Source organism: Artibeus jamaicensis, unplaced genomic scaffold, assembly GCF_021234435.1.
Source record: "Artibeus jamaicensis isolate MK-2021 breed Jamaican fruit bat unplaced genomic scaffold, CSHL_Jam_final contig_956, whole genome shotgun sequence".
Classification (NCBI taxonomy): domain Eukaryota; kingdom Metazoa; phylum Chordata; class Mammalia; order Chiroptera; family Phyllostomidae; genus Artibeus; species Artibeus jamaicensis.
In genome coordinates, this window is record NW_026522021.1 from 2613113 (window position 1) to 2632478 (window position 19366).

Sequence of the window (19366 nt, forward strand, 5' to 3'; positions counted from 1 at the left end):
AAGATAATGATTGTCTTCAAAAAAATTTGTTTATTGTACAAAATTTGGAATGTATAAAGTGTAAAAAAATTAAAGTCATCAATGATCCCACCAATACTAACATTTTAATGTGTTTCCTGCCAGACTTGCAATTGATTTTTTTGGCAGTGATTTAACAAGGCTTCTTTCAAAACTTTCAGCTCTCTCCCTAACTCTTCTTCCCCTTCTTTTGTCCCAGCCCATTCTGACTTGTCTTTCAGACAAGAGCACCCCCCCATTCAGTGATTCCTGCTTAGTTCTCAACCCTCCAAGATATCTGCTGTTATGAGTTGAATGTGTCCTCTGAAAAGATATGTTGAAGTGCTACCTGTGAATATTACCTTATTGGGAAACTAAAATGAGGTCATTAGGTTGGGACTGGTCCAACATGACTGGTATCCTTATAATTAGAAGGAAATTTGTATACACATGCACACAAGAAATGCCATATGAATACATGGAAGATGGCTATAGAAGAGATTGAAATTATGCTATCATAAGCTGAAGCTGCTTCATGCCTGAAGCTGCTAGAAGCTGGGAAAGGTAAGGAAGAGTCCTCTGGAAACTTCTGAGAGAGCGTGGCCCTGCCAACACATTAATTTCAGACTTCTAGCCTCCAGAAATCTGAGGCAATAAATTTCTGTGGTTTTACCAATCAGTTTGTGGTATTTTTCAATGGGAATTAATAGATCCCATCAGGACTTCTGTCAGTATCTGCCTTGTTAATTTCTAGTCCTTGGGAAATTTACAAGGACTTTTCCTCCACTCTGCCTTTGGGCTGTTGAACCAGCACCACTGGTTCTGCTACAAAGTTCTTGCTCTGGCTTCAAGAGGTCTCTGAGCTGTTGGTAAATAAACTTGAGTATTTTATCCCTTGATTTCCTTTTACATCTCTGGTGGTAGTGACTGCAAACTTTTCCTTTTCTCAAACTCATGAGCTGCCTATCATACCACTAGCAGAGGTAAAATTTTACCTCTACCCATCTTAGGTTTTTAGATGGGATTCTAACAAAAAGATTAAAAGAAAAACAGTGTATTGACATATGCAGCCTAAGCCACATCACACAAAAGAAACTTAAAATGAAAAGTAGCTCAAATTGGTGGCTTAGCTTTCTGAAGATCACAGTATCTTCAACAAAAAACAATAAATTTGTGGAGAAATGACGGGACAAAGGAAAGCAGTTTTGTTACAGAACAGACCTGGGAGGGTGAATGATACACTATTACCAAATGGGCCCTCCCTTTCTCCTCCTGGGATCCACCCACCCATACTAGGTTTGCCTTCCCGCCTCCAGGGACAGATGTCTCTCAATGCCAGAGATTGGTGAAAAGGAATTATTTATTCAAAGAGTTATACAAACTTAAACTAATGACTTAATGTCTTCATTAAAATACTCAAGTCCTTTAGAATACTCACAAATGCAGTCCTTTCTTCTCCCTCTGTCCAGTCTGGGGTACCGTATCTCAGGAAAAGAAGTAGAAGTCCATGGTTCAGGCAGCCCCTCAGTTCTCAGCACCATCAGCTGTGTTGCTGCTGCAATCGCCAGTTAATCTAAAACCATGTGGCACCTTCTCATGCCCCCCCCAGCAAGAGTCCTTTCACCCCTTTTCTTCCCAGCAAGGTCTCCTGCATCCTAAGACATGTGGCAAAAGGGAGCACACCAAAATTGCATGGTTCTAAAAAAAACCCCACATGGCTGCCATGCCTGGGTTTAAATCCCAGTGCCAATATTCCTCTGCAGCCCCATTTTCGACTCCTCCTACAATCAGGTGCACCTCCCAGCATTCCCATATTATTCCAGCTTTACTGGGCTGCCATAATAAGTCTGGGCAGGTGTGGCCCCCTGGCGTGGAGCCAATCTGCAAGCTCTCATGCAGGTGCTGTAACCAGAGGGAGTTCCCTCCCAGTTACATCATGAGTTGAAGTCACTCCCATTTCCCTGGCTCAAAGCTTGGACACGTCTATTTAACATATCTATGAGACCAGTTAAAAGGTATGTTAAATGACCATGCCAGAGGTTGGCTGCAAAGCTGTTGCAATGCAGAACAGCTCTCAGTGGCCCTGTGTCCCAGCGTGATGTGTCCCATCTCCTAGCTCAGATTTGTGGGGGTGAGGACATCCTATATATATACATTTTTCTAATATTTCCTGGACACCATGAGTTCTGGACCCCATTACAAATCCCTATTTGGGCCCCCCCCTTGGCTGCACCTCATTACAATTTCAGCCTCCCAAGAGTGGCAGATTGCAGGAAGGTAAATATATGTGAGGAAACTAATGGAGTACTTTGCAGATTCCTCTGGTGCTGTATTTTGGTTAAGAGTCTGTTTCCACTCTTTTTCCCAAGGAACACCAAATGGCGGATGACGCCGGTGCTGCAGGAGGGCTGAGAGGCTCTGGGGGCCCTGGAATGGGAGGCCGAGGAGGCTTCTGAGGAGCATTTGGCAGTGGCATCCCGAGGTCGGGGTCAGGGTTGAGGCTGTGGAGCTCGGTGAGGCAAGGCCGAGGGTAAGGAATGGATCCCCGTAACCAAGTTGAGCTGCCTGGTCAAGGACATGAAAATCAAGTCCCTGGAGGAAATCTATCTCTTTTCTCTGCCCATTAAGGAATCTGAGATCATTGACTTTTTCTTGGGGGCATCCCTCAAGGACAAGGTTTTGAAGATTATGCCCGTGCAAAAGCAGACATGTGCAGGCCAGAGGACCCGATTCAAGGCATTTGTTGCCATTGGGGACTACAATGGACATGTTACCGAACAAGAGGTCCAAGGGAGGGGGGGGGCAATACAATATTTGGCCCACCTAGGGATGCCCAAAACTGCTATACAACAGGGGCCCCTCCCAAAAACAAAATACTAATATCTACTGGGCTCTTCTGTCCGCCGCCAATTGGAAAGACATCTCTCAATGCCAGAGATTTGTGAAAAGGAAACGAAATGTTTATTTAATGCTATTCAGGCCTAACGCCTCCACTAAAATATCAAAGTCCTTTAGGGTATACACCTACACCCACACAGCTCCCTTCTCCCACTGTCCCAACTCCGGGTACCGTAAATCAGGAAAAGAGCACACGTCTTTGTTGCAGGCTGCTGGCACCATCAGCTGTGTCACCATGCAGGCAGGATCTCTCTAGTTAATCCAAAGTACTGTGGTACCGTCTCATGGTCCACTGGCAAGAGTTCTTTGTACCCAGTTCCAGTCAAAGACTCTCTTGCTTTCCAGGCCACACAGCCAAACGGGGCATCCCAAAGCCGCGTGGGCCTCTTCTACCAAAGCTGCAGGGGTTTGCACTCCACCAAAAGCATGTGGCTTTCTTCTTCACCTGGCTGCAGGGATCTCCATTCTGGCAAAGCTGCGTGATTTTCCCTTTCACCTGGGCAGTTATCCCCTCATGTCCTGGAGCCAGTCTTTTCCAAGCTCTCAAACAGGCCTTCTCTCTCAGGAGTGCAGCCCCTAGTTCCCTTCTGAGTTCCCTTCTGAGTCCTGCTACTCCCTTCTCCCTGGCTCCAAACTTGGCCACTGCTATTTAACATATCTATGAAACCAGTTAAAGGTTATAGATATGTTAAATAATCATTCCAGAGGTTAGCTGCAAAACTGTTGCTATGCAAAACAGCTCTCAATGGCCCTGGTTCTATTTGTCTCTTCCCCCTGGGGCGGGGGGGGGGGGCGGTGAGGACATCTTATATGTCTCTCCAATATTCTTATACACTTTGAATTCTGGACACCATTCCAAATCTTTTTTGGGGGGTACCCCCCTTGGCTGGACCCTGTATCAGACACGTTGGTCTCAGTGTTTAGTGCTCAAAGGAAGTAGCCACTGCCATCCATGGGGTCATAATCTTGGCCAAGCTCTCCATTGTCCCTGTGCGGCGAGGCTACTGGGGGAGCAAGATCGGCAAACCCCACACTGTCCCTTGTAAGGTGACCAGGCTCTGTGGCTCTGTGCTGGTGCACCTAATCCCTGCACCCAGGGGCACTGGCGTCGTCTCGGCCCCTGTGCCCAAAAGCTGCTGGTGATGGCTGGTATTGACAACTGCTACCCCTCAGCCAGGGGCTGCACTGCTACCCTGGGCAACTTTGCTAAGGCTACCTTTGATGCTATCTCTTAAGACCTACAGCTATCTCACCCCTGACCTCTGGAAAGAGACTGTGTTCACCAAGTCTCCCTACCAGGAATTCACTGACCATCTGGTAAAGACCCGAGGACCCGAGTTCCAGCTGTGGCCACCACATAATTTTTGTACAAGGAAAATAAAGTCAATGAAGCCTGTTTAAAAAAAAAAAAAAGAGTCTGCTTCCAATAAAAGGAGAATTTATATCCTGCCTTTAGGCAGGAAGGGGTGGGGTGCTTTTCCTGGACTTCCTGCTTCATAATTGCCTTCAGCTCAAAATAACTTTTATGTCAGTCCTATTTTGGGGTGACACATTTGGATTCCTTTACTACTTACTATTGGGAAGAAATTGCATCTTTAATAAAAGCCAAAAGATTTATACGATCTGAAGAGAAACCAGAGTATAGAACTTAAATCTTTTACTAAGAAAAAAAAATTAAGTATTTTTATTGATTATGCTATTATAGTTTTCCCCTTTATCTCCCCTCCACCTGCTCCCCCCCAGCCCTCCAGCATTCTCCCACCTTTAGTTTATGTCCATGGGTTGTACATATAAGTTATTTAGTCCTCTGTTTCCTGTACCATTTTTATCTTTCCCTGTGTATTTTATGCCTACAAATGATGCTTCTTCTTTTCTGTACTCCGCCCCCCATTCCTCCCTTCTCTTTCTCCACTGAACTTCCTCTGTGTGATGTCCATTTCTCTGATTTCTTTCCTGTTCTGGCTGTTTGCTTAGTTTTTGTTTTCATTATTTTTCTTTTCTTTTAGGTTCATTTGTTGATAGTTATGAGTTTGTTGTCATTTTATTGTTCATAATTTTGATTTTTTTAAGCAAAAATTTTTTTTCTGGTATTGTACCCATCTTATTAACAACTTTTTGTCCTTTTTTTTTTGAGTCTTGATATTGGCCTTTCTCATATCCTCAGGTGTGGGATGGGATCCATGTGTTGTATTTACTAAAAATTAAATAAGCCCTTCTGATGCACAAACAGGATTGAGAATAAACTTGTAATAATTTTCAATTTTACTTAGGGATTTCTCTGAATCTTTACTATGTTAATGTATTATCTGACTCATTAGGACTGGTATTTATTACGCAGTTTTTCTCAAGCTTATTTTACCACAGAAACTTCAGCTCTAGGAACAACAAGTAACACTTCCCAGGAGGTAGTTTGGCAGTGACTAATTTATCCTACACTTTCTCCTGGTGATATTGAACATCTCTGATTTCAGCCTAGACTTGTGCTGCACAGCCCCCAAATTTGGCGGGTACATGCCTTGGTGTTGTAAGCCACCCACACTGTGTGATCCTGGATAGGGTTCTGTTAAAGTCTTTTTTCCGTGGAGACTAGGCTTTTGTTATGGAAAACACTCTGGCACTGTTTCCAATGATTTCTATTCCTCTCCCCCCTGCCAGAGAGCCACAGGGTATCTCATTCAACTTTTGTTCTGAGAATTTGGTGGGGTTCCTGGAGGTAAAACCTATGAATATGTAACCCCGTCTCCAATATTGCAGCTCTAACAAGTTTCTCACTCAAGCTATCCCACACTCAACCCCCAGCAATTCATCAAATCTACCATTTAAGTATTTCTACAAGTTTATGGCTCTGATGAGTTTTGCTTCAGGGAAGCAGATCTGAGCTTCAACTCTGTATCTATCTAGATTTTGGGGTGGCAATTTGCCATGCAATGTCAGTTCTCTGATGGGCCTGAGAAAATCCTTGATTTTCAGCTTTCTCATATCTTTTTTTAGAGGTATGAGTTATGACCTCTAAATTCTTTACATGTTGGAGCTGAAACTAGAAGTCTACTATTATAATATTAAAGTGGGTTTCTTGTAGATCTCTGTAATGGTTAGTTTTGAGTGTCAACCTGAGTGGGATAATGGATGTCCAGATAGCTGTAAAATCCTATTTCTAGATTTATCTGTGAGGTGTTTCCAGAAGAGATTAACATTTGAATCAATAGACTAAAGAAGATTGCTCTCTTCAGTGTGGGTAGCTATCATCCAATCATTTGAGAACCCGAATAGAACAAAATCAGAGAGGGATGGAATATTTGTTCTCTACTTGAGCTGGGACATCTGTCTTCTCCTGCCATTGGACATTGGTGCTCTTCATTCTCAGCCTTCAGACTTGGACTGACATTTACACCATTTGTCCCCATGGACTTTGACTCAAACTGAATTATACCACCATCTTTCCTGGCTCGCCAGCATGCAGACAGAAAATTGTGGAACTTAGCCTCAGTGATTATGTGAGGCAATGACCAATGACCCCTCCTATTGCTTCTGTATCTCTGGAGGATCCTGACCAATACAATCTCAGTCTCATGTAGTTGGGTCTTACTTTTTTTTCCCAACCCAGCCTCTCAATTTTTAACTGTTATTCTTAAATCATTCACCTTTAAATTTATTGTTTGTATAGTTGTATTAAAATATACTATCTTGCTAGCTGTTTCCTATTACTTTCATTTGTTGTTTCTTTTTTCTTTTTTTGCATTCTCTAATTTTATTGAGACTTTTAAAAAATTCATTTTATCTCCTTTACTTACTTATTATAATCTTACTTACTTACTTACTTATTATAATCTTTTTTGTCAATCATTATAATTATTTATTTTTAATTTTGTTCTTTTTTCTATCTATAGTCTTTTGATTTCTTATATTATTTGTTCTTTGACCCAGTAGTTTCAAATATAACCAGAGATATTAAAATTAAGAAAAATCTGACAGTAACCAGAGGGGAGGTGGAAGGGGATAATGGAAGAAAAGGGGGAAAGGGTTTCCAGGCTCATATTGTACTTTCTCAAAACTGGCCCTCAAATCAGCCATTTCTAAGTAGCTTGGGTCCCTTTAGGTGGAAAATTTATAAACCAAGATCTGGGCATGAAGTATACTCATTGCTATAAAGTTTTAAAGCTCTATCAGTGGAAAGAAGTAGAGAGTGTGTGATTTTATATACAACATACATGTAAGTATCTATATCTATCTATCTCTATGTATTACTATTTATTAATATATTTATCATCTATCTGTATAGAAAAACAAAGTTATATTCAGTTCTAATCTCTGAGTCCATATGGTTAATTCTGTTTTTCCCTTCTTCTAATGATGAGAATCAGTGACTTCCTTCTCTAAAAGTCAGAAATCTGGTTTTCATTATCTTTAATATGTTTACTTCTTTGATCAGGTCTCTTTTATGTAGCCAATCTTCACTCCATCTCTTTCCATTAATGGATGCCCTCCTCACCCTACTTGAGTTCTCTACACAGTCTTTAGGCTATGGCTGCTTTTGCCTGGATACCCCTGGTGCAATGTGTTCATCTGTGCATGGACACATTTCTCATTTGGGCTCCCACACTCATACCAGGCTACTGCTTCATGTGGATACCCTCCCACCCTACTTAGTCTCCAGGCTGTAGCCACTGTGACTCCCTTCTCTGCCCCTACAATGTGTGTCTACCCATAATGCTGTGCACCACCTATTGGTTTTAGAACTGAATTATTCAGAAAGGGAAGGGCAGGGAAGGAGATACAAAGGAAGGGAACAGAAGGGAAAAGAAAGTAAGAGAAGAGAGGGGATTCTAAAGGGGGAGAGAGGAGCAGAGAAAGAGAAGGAAGAACCCTGTGTACTTCTGAAACTGATGAATATCTGTAGCCTTTCTGCCCAATCATTGACTAAATCAACTGTCTTTTATTCCATGTTTATTGTGTTAAGACAGTTGAGAGTTGAGGGTGAAATACAAAGAATATAAGAAAACATGTTTCCTGTTTTTCAGAATCATCAGGTGAGATGAGATGAAACATTAAATTAAAACTAGTAATATAATAAGTGCTTCAACTGAGTGTTACAAAAAACATGTGTTCCAAAAAGGGTAGAATCAAATTCTGAATGTACTTTCTAAACAATGGGAGAATCACAGTGGATTAACTCTCATCTATCTTAATATACAAATCAGAGTTATCAAAAACAATTAGTCACAGGCTCCCACTGATTTGGTCCTATAGATTCCACCCCCACCTCTTAGTTTGCAGGAAAGCATTAGAGAATACTATTGTGAAGAGGTATTTATTGAATTGCTAAATAATATACAACATAGAATTTCAAAATAAAACATGATAAAATGTCACTACTGCTGTTTACTATAATTAATTCTTGTTTTTATTAAAGTTTGGTGATAAAATTGTGAAAAATTTGTATTCTTGATTAGCGCTAAGGAAGAGGGGATGGTACTAAGTTGGGGTGGATGAATGCCTCCGTATCTGGCTCTTATTTAGTCACCTCCCTCATATTACATAATATATAATACTCTGTATAGACTCTGGAAAAACTAAATGAATGTACAGAATCACTAGTTCTTCATCAAGTGCTGTAGGTTAAACCTATTTTCATTTCTGGGTTTTATTCACAAAGTACATCGAGATCTCCAGTGTCAGGCATGCAGCTCCCTTGAAGAACAAGGTGTAAGTCCTTAGGGAAGGTCACGCTCCACTTACAGTCTTATTTCTCAACTCAGCCGTTAGAACAATGGGTTTTTGTGGTTTAATAATTCCTTGAGAATCTAATTCCACAGGAATCTGAAAATGTTAAATGGCATATGAGAACTAGTTAATGAAGCACTGTCAACAACAGAAGCAAAGTAGATGAGATACATTGAGGACCATAATGCTTTACAAACATGTAAAATTACTTTTAGCATAATATATCTTTCATTCATTATACTTATATGGTAAGCTGTCTCAATACTTGTCGGTAGTGAGAACATTCATTGATACATTCATTCAAGAAAATATCAGTACAGCACCTATTATGTGCTTGGCCAGAGACAAAATCACACTGGTTTGTGTTTGTTTTTGGTTTAAATTTTAAGCAAAAGAATAAATTTTTAGAATTTAAACTGGATTCTTAGACATTATAGCAAGCTATTTGGAAAAGCCATACAGTATAAATTTTGTGCATGCTGAAACTTGCAAGGTAATTCTGAGTACGTTATATAGTTTAATTATTTGAATCATCCTTGACTTCTAAAGAGTCAGTCACCTCTCCCAGTGGAAGCCTTTCAGTTTCATGATGGGAAAAACTCATTGTGAAGTGTTGTACTTGTTTTCTAACATCTCCTGGCTGCCAAGTGTAGTATAAATGGTAAACTTCTGAAGACCTATATAGTGTTTTGACGAATATTTTAAGCTCTATTCTCATTCAGTCACTCCCTCAGTGTTGGGGGAGCCACCAACATGGTAACCTTCTGATCTGACTTGCTGAAGATGCATGAAAATTGTCATGAAGGGTGTGAAGCACCAGCCATCAATGACTGGGAGCTTTCAGGGAGTGTCTGCCTCACCCCATTGTGCCAGAAGCCCACTGCCCCTCAAGGCTGAGGCCCCACTTACAGGACTGCTACACAGCTGCCCAAAGCCACAAATAAGATGCAAACCACCTCCATCCTCCACCCCTTCTGATAGAGCCTACTTAAGGGAAGAATCTATGTAATAAATGTGTAAGTCCTAGAAATAAGCCTTATTATAAGGCCTTGCTTGATATGAGTCAAGGGCAACTGTTCTGTATGTTCTTCAGAAGAGAGATTCTAGTTCTTTATATTAATGTAAGGCCTTTCTCTTTTATAATTTCAAATAGAATGTATATTCTTCCCCTGTACACAGAACAACACACATATAAAAAGCTCACTGCAAATGTTATTTGTTAAAATTTTCAAATTAAATCATTTAAAATTTGTACCCAAATCTCCAGATCAAATGCAAAACAAAACAAAACAAAACAAAACAAAACAACAACAAAAAACCTCTTTAAGCATTTCCTGCATGATTATAAAGCATCATTGGGAATTTATGAAAGGAATAAAATGAGTTGCTAGCGTTAAAGACGTTCTTCGGTACAAAGAAAACACAAAGAACCAAACTGGATGGTTTAATGATAAGGGATTAGGTTAGATGGTATGACTGATGATAACAGCCTGCAGTAGTGACAACAGAACAGAGTAAAGAACAGGCTCTGGACTTGATGGGGAAGGCTCCTGGAGGGGCTTTGGGAGTGAACTAGGACTTGAAGGATGAGAACAGAATGAGGAGTAGAGCAAGAACATGAGAGAGCTCTTATTAAGATATAAACAATCCCAGCTTGATTGTAGCAGGGTTCTCAGAAGGAGGGTGCAAGTAGCCAGATGGCCCTGGACTGTGGGAGTTCTTCACATCAGGCAGAAATGCTTTAACAAGTGATTCTCAACCTCATCTGCACATGAGAACTAAAGGAAGTGCTTTTAAACCCACACAAGATGAGTTATTTTAGAACCTGAGATGACCTAGGCATAGGATTTTTCAAAGCTCCCTGCTGATTTCATTGTTCAGCCAGGGGTTGAGAACTACTATTACAACTTAGCCTATCTTCTGGTAAAGAAGAGCAGTGTTCAAAAGTCATGACCCATTATTGTCATTGCACTTCAGGGCTGTGCACAGTGCTTCCACTCCCTTCCAGTGGACTTCAAACCAAATTTAAACTTTTCTCAAGGGACTATGCATCATCGTGTCACACTAACTGCTTTAACTCTAGATGGTCTTTATAGTTGGGTATTTATAAATCACAGACTTAGCACTCCAGAATAACAGGATCTTAGAGGTCACAGATGACTGCAAACAGATTCTCTGGCCAACAGGACAAATTATTAAATAATGAATGAGCACAGTCATGCATATACATGTATATATACATGTATACATATACAATACATGTATGTATGTATGTGTGTATATATATATGTATATGCATCTCAGTTTAAGAAAAACTCTCAATCAAGCATTATTTATGCAGAGTGGGAATGTATTAAGTGTCTGACCTGTGTTTCTTTGCAAGGCTTGAAGGAGAAGTTCTGCAGAACTTTGATGACAGCAAGCTTCATGTTCATTAGAGCAAACCTCATGCCAATGCAGTTTCGGGGTCCATTTCCGAAGGGCACATATATGTAGGGATTTATGCTGTCCTTGTTCGACTTACTGAACCTGGTTCCACAACAGCAGATGAAAACAATTACTGAAACATAAACACCATAAGAGCTACATGTTTGAGGTTCTCACTTAGGCTCCTCAACCAGTAGTACACAGGCTACTTGTATGGGCTAGTCAGTGAGATTCTGCTCATTATTTTGCTGTGAGAATTGTAAGCTACAGATCTTTTCCATTCCCCTTGCCCTATAGGAGATTTCAGTTTCATTGAAGAGATGATATGAATGCTGTTTAAAGGAAAATCTCTCTTTTTTTATTCCTCAACATTTGATTACATTAAGAACAAAATGAATTTGGGAAAGTGACCATGGCATTATGATTTTATTTATTTATTTCAGTCTCCATAGAAATTGTCAAAAATTGCCAGTGCCAACTGTATTTTAAGTCATCACGGCAGTGTACTGGGAACTGTTTTCAGTTAGCAAGCATCTTGTCTCAGATAAACCTCTTTGGCTATGATACTGCCATGCATAGAGCTGGTTATATACTTTTAAAAGATTCTTATATTTTGGAGAACATTGGAATATTTATAGATGGTGTGACTTAAAATAATATGGGAATCAGGAGGATGGGCAAAGTGGCATTAGATAGAGCACCAGATGTAGGTTGATGGCTGTAAGGCAGGTGATGGGACATATAGGTGCATTAAAAGCATTCTGTGGATACAAATATATGCCATAGTTTCCATATGACATATACAAGTGCTTTTTTAAAAAATTTTCTTTCTTTTTTTATTTTTAGAGAGAGGGGAAGGGAAGGAGAAAAAGATGGAGAGAAACATCCATGTGTGGTTGCCTCTCGTATGCCCCCTACTGGGGATCAGGCCTGCAACCCAGGCATGTGCCCTGACTGGGAATTGAACTGTGACCCTTTGGTTCACAGCCCATGCTCAATCCACTGAGCTACAGCAGCCAGGGATAAACGTGCTTTTTATATGTCAAATACGCAAATATTTCTGTAAATGTTAAACATTTTCCATCATAGGCATTTTTTAACATTTGGTTTGTAACTGCCTTGACCACTTCCTGCAATGGTAAACACTTACTCTCTGTTCATGACTGAATGATCAAAGAGAAGCACAGTCAGTGCTGTCTGGTTTCATGTTCCTGAAGGTACAGGGTGGGAGGTGGCGGGGTGGGGGTAGAACTGCTGAGTTTGGGAAAACCACAGAGGTCCCTGGTCCAGGAAACAGGATTTGGTTATCTCTAACTTCTTCCTGCAAGTACTATGTGTAGACATTAAGCTAGAACTAAGAACATTGTGGCAAATAATACAAGGTCCCTGACATTAGGGACCTTATAGTAAGGCTAATGAAAGTCTAGATCCCAGCTAGGGATTCCAGTAGTTCATTCCAATTTTGCTTACCAATACAACAAATAGGAGAAATCAGCTCTTTCTAGAGTTCAAGCTGTGCCCAAAGTCAGAAATGGCTCTGAATTACCAGAAGAACAAGCTAAAGACCACCCTAGGGGTAGTATCTCAGACATAAATAGAGCAGATGACTTCCCTTTGGTAGTCACCAAACTTTGAGACTAGGAAGAAGCTGATATAGGACTGCAACCAAAGACAACTCCAGGGACCCGTGCTCATCTCTACCCTGAGGCTGCTTAAACCATCAGGGGTTTTCAGCCTGTACAGGTTGTCAGCCTGCACTCTCCCAATAATGCTAAAGGAATAGCAGCCAACGTTTTTAAAGAATGGAATGTGGAAACAGTGGTGGTAAATTCAGAGAGCTAAAGAAAACAGAACTTAAAGAAATTAAATAAGCCTGTATTTCTAAAACCAGGTAATGTTTAAGTAGTTTATGGCATATGCATATAGTCATATATATGTATACAGTATATAAATAAATATATATAGTATATATACCATATATAGTGTATATTATACTGTACATGATGGTTATATAATAGAACATTGTTTATGGTTTACTGTTAAATAAAGCATTTCAAAATAAAAATATATTACTATTTTTGTTTTTAAAACTTTGTATATGTCTAGAAAAAAGTCAATAATTACATACATCACATTATTATTAGTGAAACCTATCTCAAGATAGTAGGACTATGGACAAATACAATTTTATTTAGTCTGAATCTGTAAAATTTTGATAACAAACAATGATCACTCTTGTAATAAAAGTAAATGTCTAAAAATAAAAACATACATATAAATGTTGCACAACCATAAATTAGTCATCTGTACTAACAGACATTGGAATATCCCCCAACCAGCCCAGATCATGGAGGTTTCCCTTTCTCAGGGGCCCAGTACCTTTCAGGTTGGAACTCCTCAGGCTCTGACCAGTACTCTGGGTCTCGGTGAAGAATAAAGCTTGGCACCATCACCACTGTCCTTTTGGGAATGAACACTCCATTGATTTCCACATCCTTCTTACAGAGCCTCTCAAGTCTACCAGCAATTGGGAATAATCTGAGAGATTCATTCAACACCATGTCAAGATACTCCATCTGGAACAGGGCATCGTAAGTGGGAGGTGCCTGGGAAGAAAGAAAGAGGTTTTGATAAATTGAGGTTTGGGATCAACTTTCAACACAGTCTGCGTAGTTCTATAGGAATGTTAGGAGCTCCAAAGAATACCTTGTTTTGGTAAAGGGCCTTAGGATTTACAAATATTTTAATACCCATCATGTCCTTTGATCTGCTAAATGGCCCATTGAGATATGTGGAGTAGTTACGACTGTGGGAGACTTTGAGACAATTCTCTCAATAGGATCCCAAACCTCTCACATTGCCATGCAGTTACTTTTCCATCTCATGTGAACAGATGTGACTAAGAGACTACCACTCTTGCTCTTTTTTGATGACTCTTACCCTTAACTAAAATATACCAAAGTCACTGTATCCTTCAAAAGAGAGGCCACTTCTGTACCAAGGAAAGAGAATGTGCAAAAGAGCAAAATCTCTGACATACAGTTCTTTAGTTGAAACATTCTGCTTGCATGGGCATGGACAATGAGGGGAATTGACTATAGAAGTAGTGGGGACAGGGCAGGGGAGAGCAAAAGGGGGAAAAGCAGAATAACTATAATGGAATAACAATAAAAAATTAAAGAATTCCACTTGTTAACTTTTTGGATGATATATATAAAATTTGGAGAGAAACACTATATTGTATACAAACTATAAATAATTTGGAGAGAAATGAGCTCTTTTCTAAAGCAAATATGGCAAAAGAAGGGTAGGACCGGATACTAGGTACCAGAGTACACAGTTCATTCTAGTGAAACTTATAAACAGGTGGAATTTGTTTATAACAAATTCCTATTCAGCCCCATGCTGCCTTGCTGAAACAGTCTCCTAGTTGTTGCTCCAGGGGTTGACTGGAAGCTGTGAAGATCTCAAACAAGGCTCTCTAGCTCCAGAGGCCAGTCTCTTACCACCACAAAGAATTCCAGTTTTGTCAGATATCTGAAAAGAGTGTAGGCAATATTTGGTATCACTTGGTGTTATATTGAAGAGGCAATATTGTAGAGACTAAAGGTTTGGCTAGTGACCTCTTCACCACTAAGTACATGACTCATGAAGAATGAGTTACTACATTAGTTACTTCGCCTCTCTGTAGCTCAGTTTTCTGATATGTTACATGGAGATAATTAGAGTTGACTCTTTATAGATTGTGTGGCAGAGATACTCACAGTTCTCCCAACATCCATGTAGTCTCAGCATCTCTCAGCCCACTTGAAGTTAGGGAAAACCAGCTTTGAGAATGGGCTGTGAGCTAAGGTGACATATGTTAGTTCAGGGCCCAAACATATGAATATTGACTTCTGGCCAAGATGGAGGCATAAGTAGACACACTGTGCCTCCTCACACAACCAAAAGAAGGACAACAACAATTTAAAAACAAAAAACAACCAGAATTGACAGAAAATCAAACTGTATGAAAGTCCAAAAACCAAGGAATTAAAGAAGAAACATCCATCCAGACCTGTAGGAGGGGCAGAGATGGGCAGTCAGGCAAAGAGGACTCATGGCAAAGTGGTGGATTGTGGAATGGGGCGGGCAAGGCTGCAGCTGGCCAGCAAGGCAGCAGCTGGAAGACCATCAAAGCAGCAGGGGGTGGAGCAAGCGGTCTCACATTCACGCAGATAAATTGGGAGGAACAGCTGGGGAGCAAGGCCGACCTCGAAACCTGGGGTCCCAGCTCAGTGAAATAAAGCCTCAAACCATGATTGAAAACATCTGTGGGGGTTAAGGTTGCAGCGGGAGAAACTCCCTGCCTCACAGTTTGTTGGAGAGACCCACAGGGTCCTAGAATGTACACAAAACCACCACAGCACCAGAAAGGCCCACTCTCCTTGTGGGTAGCGGGGGAAGTGACTGAAATCTGACAGGGAGTGAAGCTAGTGCCATTATTTCCTCTTGAACCCCTCCCCCACATATGGTGTCACAAAGCAGACATGGGTTGCCCTGCCCTGGTAAACACCTAAGGCTCAGCCCCTCAAACGTAGCAGGTGTGCTGAGACCCCCCCAAAAATGGCCAAAAGGAAAGAACAGATCAAAGCTCCAAAAAAATACAACTCAGTGACAAAGAGATAGCCAACCTATCAGATGCACAGTTCAAAACACTGGTAATCAGGATGCTCACAGAATTGGTTGAATTTGGTCACAAATTAGATGAAAAAATGAAGGCAATGCTAAGTGAAATAAAGAAAAAATGTACAGGAACCAATAGTGATGGGAAGGAAACTGGGACTGTAATCAACAGTGTGGATTAGAAGAAAGAAAAAAAAAACATTCAACCAGAAAAGAATGAAGAAACAAGAATTCAAAAAAAAAATGAGGAGAGGCTTAGGAACCTCCATGACATCTTTAAATGTTCCATCATCCGAATTATAGGGGTACCAGAAGGGGAAGAGGAGTAGAAACAAGTGGAAAACTTATTTGAACAAATAATGAAGGAGAACTTCCCCAACCTGGCAAAGGAAATAGACTTCCAGGAAGTCCAGGAAGCTCAGGGAGTCCCAAAGAAGTTGGACCTAAGGAGGAGCACACCAAGGCACATCATAATTAGATTACCTGAGATGAAAAATAAGGAGAGAATCTTAGAAGCAGCAAGAGAAAAGGAGGCAGTTACCTACAAAGGAGTTCCCATCAGACTGTCAGCTGATTTCTCAAAAGAGACCTTACAGGCTAGAAAGGGCTGGAAAGAAGTATTTCAAGTCATGAAAAGCAAGGACCTACATCCAAGATTACTCTATCCAGCAAAGCTTTCATTTAAAATGGAAGGGCAGATAAAGTGCTTCCCAGATAAGGTCAAGTTAAAGGAGTTCATCATCACCAAACCTTTATTATATGAAATGTTAAAGAGATTTATCTAAGAAAAAGAAGATAAAAAACATGAACAGTAAAATGACAGTAAACTCACGATTATTAACAACCACGCCTAACCTAAAAACAAAAGCAAACTAAGCAAACCACTAGAACAGGAACAGAACCACAGAAATAAAGATTACATGGAAGGTTAGCAACAGAAGAGTGGGAGGAGGAGAGAGAGGGAAAAGGTACAGACAATAAGCAGCATGGATGGTAGGTAAAAATAGACAGGGGGAGGGCAAGAATGGTATGGGAAGTGTAGAAGCCAAAGAACTTATATGTATCACCCATGGACATGAACTAAAGTGGGGGAATGTGGGTGGGAGGGGGTGTGCAGGGTGGAGGGGAAAAAGGGGGGAATGGGGGAACTGTAATAGCATAATCAATAAAATATATTAAAAAATATGAATATCTGGTGAGCAATACGCTAGTTCTTTATTCCTCAATAACATGAAGGCCTGTGTTCCAGAGAGTGAAGCTTTAAGAACATGGAGCCTTTTAAGCTTATTTTTCTTGGAACTATGTGGAGCAGAGGGTCCCACTCCCATCTTCCTCTAACAATCTATGTTTGAACATAATAATGTCAGTTGGAAATAATTCCTTGCTATGTAAAGGCACTGAGAACTGGTGACTAATCGGAAGCTGTAGCATGCCTTACTTTGTCCTACTACATAATTTTTATAATTGAATTTACTATGTGATGTTGCTTAATAAAATTATGTGGTTTCAGCTGTAAAATTCTATAATATTATCACCTGTATATTGTATTGTGTGTTGACTACCCCAATTCCAGTCTCCTTCCATCACCATATCCTCCTATAATGCCTTCTACCTCCCCCACCCCCCTGACCCTCTGGTAATTATCACACTATTGTCTGTGTGTGTGTGTGTTTTGCTTAATTCTTTTGCCTTTTTCACTCAGCCGCCCTACTCCCTTGCCTTCTGACAGCTGCCAGTCTGTTCTCTATGAGTCTGTTTCTATTTTTAATACCTAATATTTTTAAAGATTAAATTCATTTACAAATGTAAAGCATTTAGAGCAGACATATATAGTTAGAAGTATATAGCTATAGTGTTGCTATTGTCATTGTAATTATTAATATAAAAAGGGAAGATCATAATGCTTTAGCTAGTCTCTGTCTCATAGTGACCTCACCTTGCAATAAAAATCAATCACAATATACACTTACCCTGAGATAAAAGATAATCTCTAATTTAGTTGGACTCTGAAATGTATGTTTTTTTACCTTATATCTGAAGGACCTATGATACAGAAGGGTCTTAAGATCTCTCCAAAACCACAGTCTGGACTCAAACTCATGTCTTCTATTTCCTACCCTATGTTCTTTCCTGTATACTAGGCTTCTCCTAGACTGCAAAGTTTACCCAGAGGTGTAGATTGCAATAATGGTGCCAGTTATCTGCCACATTCTGTGTTCATAGCCTTAGTCATCTAATTTTGTCCTCTTATTTTATAATGCTGAGGTTGGTCATGTTGCATGCATTGCACCAATGGAATGTGGCTAAGTGTGATGCAATCAGAGTTTTGAAAGGCACCCACATGATTGGGCTTCTTGCTCTTTCTCTCTTCCATTGCCTGAGAAGAACATACCAATGCTAGTTGTCTGGGTTAATGCTAGAATGTGTGGAGCTGAATCACTCCAACCAGCTTACCTATAAGCCGTTCTCAACCAGCCAAGAACCAGACCAAAGCAAGTCCAACCAATATCAACAGAGATAACTACCCAGGCACTTAAGCAATAAGTGTTTATTATTAACTGCTGCTGAAGTTTTTAGATTTTCACTTGGCATTATTGTGATAACAGACAATTGATATGCTAGGAAAAAAACTTTTTTCCAAGATCTTATATATCTATGAATAGCACACAATACCTTAATTTTTTTGTATTTTTTCCTTTATATCCTTCCTAAATAGCACAGTTAAAAGAATTGATGCTTATGTTTTTTTGAAAAAATTTTCCTAGGAAGTGGTGAGGAGAAACTCTTGCTAAGGTTTCACTTTCTAGCTCCCTCTCCAGGTATCACCCACTCACCTTATTGGGAAATGTGGCATCAATCTCCTCCTGCAGTTTCTGCTGCACATCAGGGTGAGTGGCCAATAAATACATAAGGAAGGAGAGAGAAGTGCTAGTGGTCTCATAGCCAGCAAAAATAAAGATAATAGATTGGGCCACAAGCTCCAGATCAGACAAAGCTAAAAGGAGAAAAAAGATATTTTATAAAGGTCAATGTACAATATTACAGTTTAGATGATGAAAAGTCCAAATAAATCTCCCAAACCCGTATGGGAAAAATTTGAAAAGCAATCCAACTTAAATTGGGAGTGTTTTGCACTCTGATGTGTATGTTACAGAGCCAGGAAAAGGCAAAAGTTGTCTTAATTTAGTTTTTCACAAGGTCTATACTATTCTCAACCACAACATTGCTGTGTAATTGCAAGATAGCATTTTTGCATAACATGCACAGTTTTATCAGCATTACCACTGCAGAATCTTAAAAGCGGTTTAGCTATAAGTAATTTGGGATAGGATTCTACCCCCAGGAAAAATTTAAATTATTCTAGATAATATATACTTGGAAAAATTTTGAGAGACTTTGTCCTAAGGATTATTCAGGGAAAAATTAAAGGATCTTTCATCAAACATGTTCACAGAAACTTAAGAGAACAATATTGGGTTACACAGAAAATATAGTTACTCTAAGTATCACCATGGACCAGCATCATCGGCAGTATCTGAAAGGTTATAGAAATGCAAAATCTCAAGCCCTATACTAGAACTACTGAATCACAATATGAACTGTCAAGAGATGTAGTGATTTGTAGAACTAGAACAAAAAATCCAAAAATTTATATGAA

General features: G+C 39.9%; 1 protein-coding gene and 1 non-coding gene across 2 annotated transcripts in view; both read right to left on the reverse strand.

The window, feature by feature from the left end:
• Nucleotides 1-5006: 5006 nt before the first annotated feature.
• Nucleotides 5007-19366, reverse strand: part of LOC119041580 (cytochrome P450 3A12-like) — a 39759-nt gene continuing 25399 nt past the window's right edge. Inside the window, exons 10-13 of the mRNA XM_053655363.1 lie at nucleotides 18543-18703; nucleotides 13423-13649; nucleotides 10983-11145; nucleotides 5007-8712 (exon numbers count right to left, since the gene is read on the reverse strand). Coding sequence (XP_053511338.1) covers nucleotides 8617-8712; nucleotides 10983-11145; nucleotides 13423-13649; nucleotides 18543-18703 — 647 coding nt within the window. The 3' untranslated portion in view covers nucleotides 5007-8616. The remainder of the gene's footprint in view (nucleotides 8713-10982; nucleotides 11146-13422; nucleotides 13650-18542; nucleotides 18704-19366) is intronic.
• LOC119041622 (U4 spliceosomal RNA) lies at nucleotides 11487-11626 on the reverse strand. Its single transcript, XR_005081071.2, has one exon. It is a non-coding gene; the product is annotated as a U4 spliceosomal RNA (small nuclear RNA).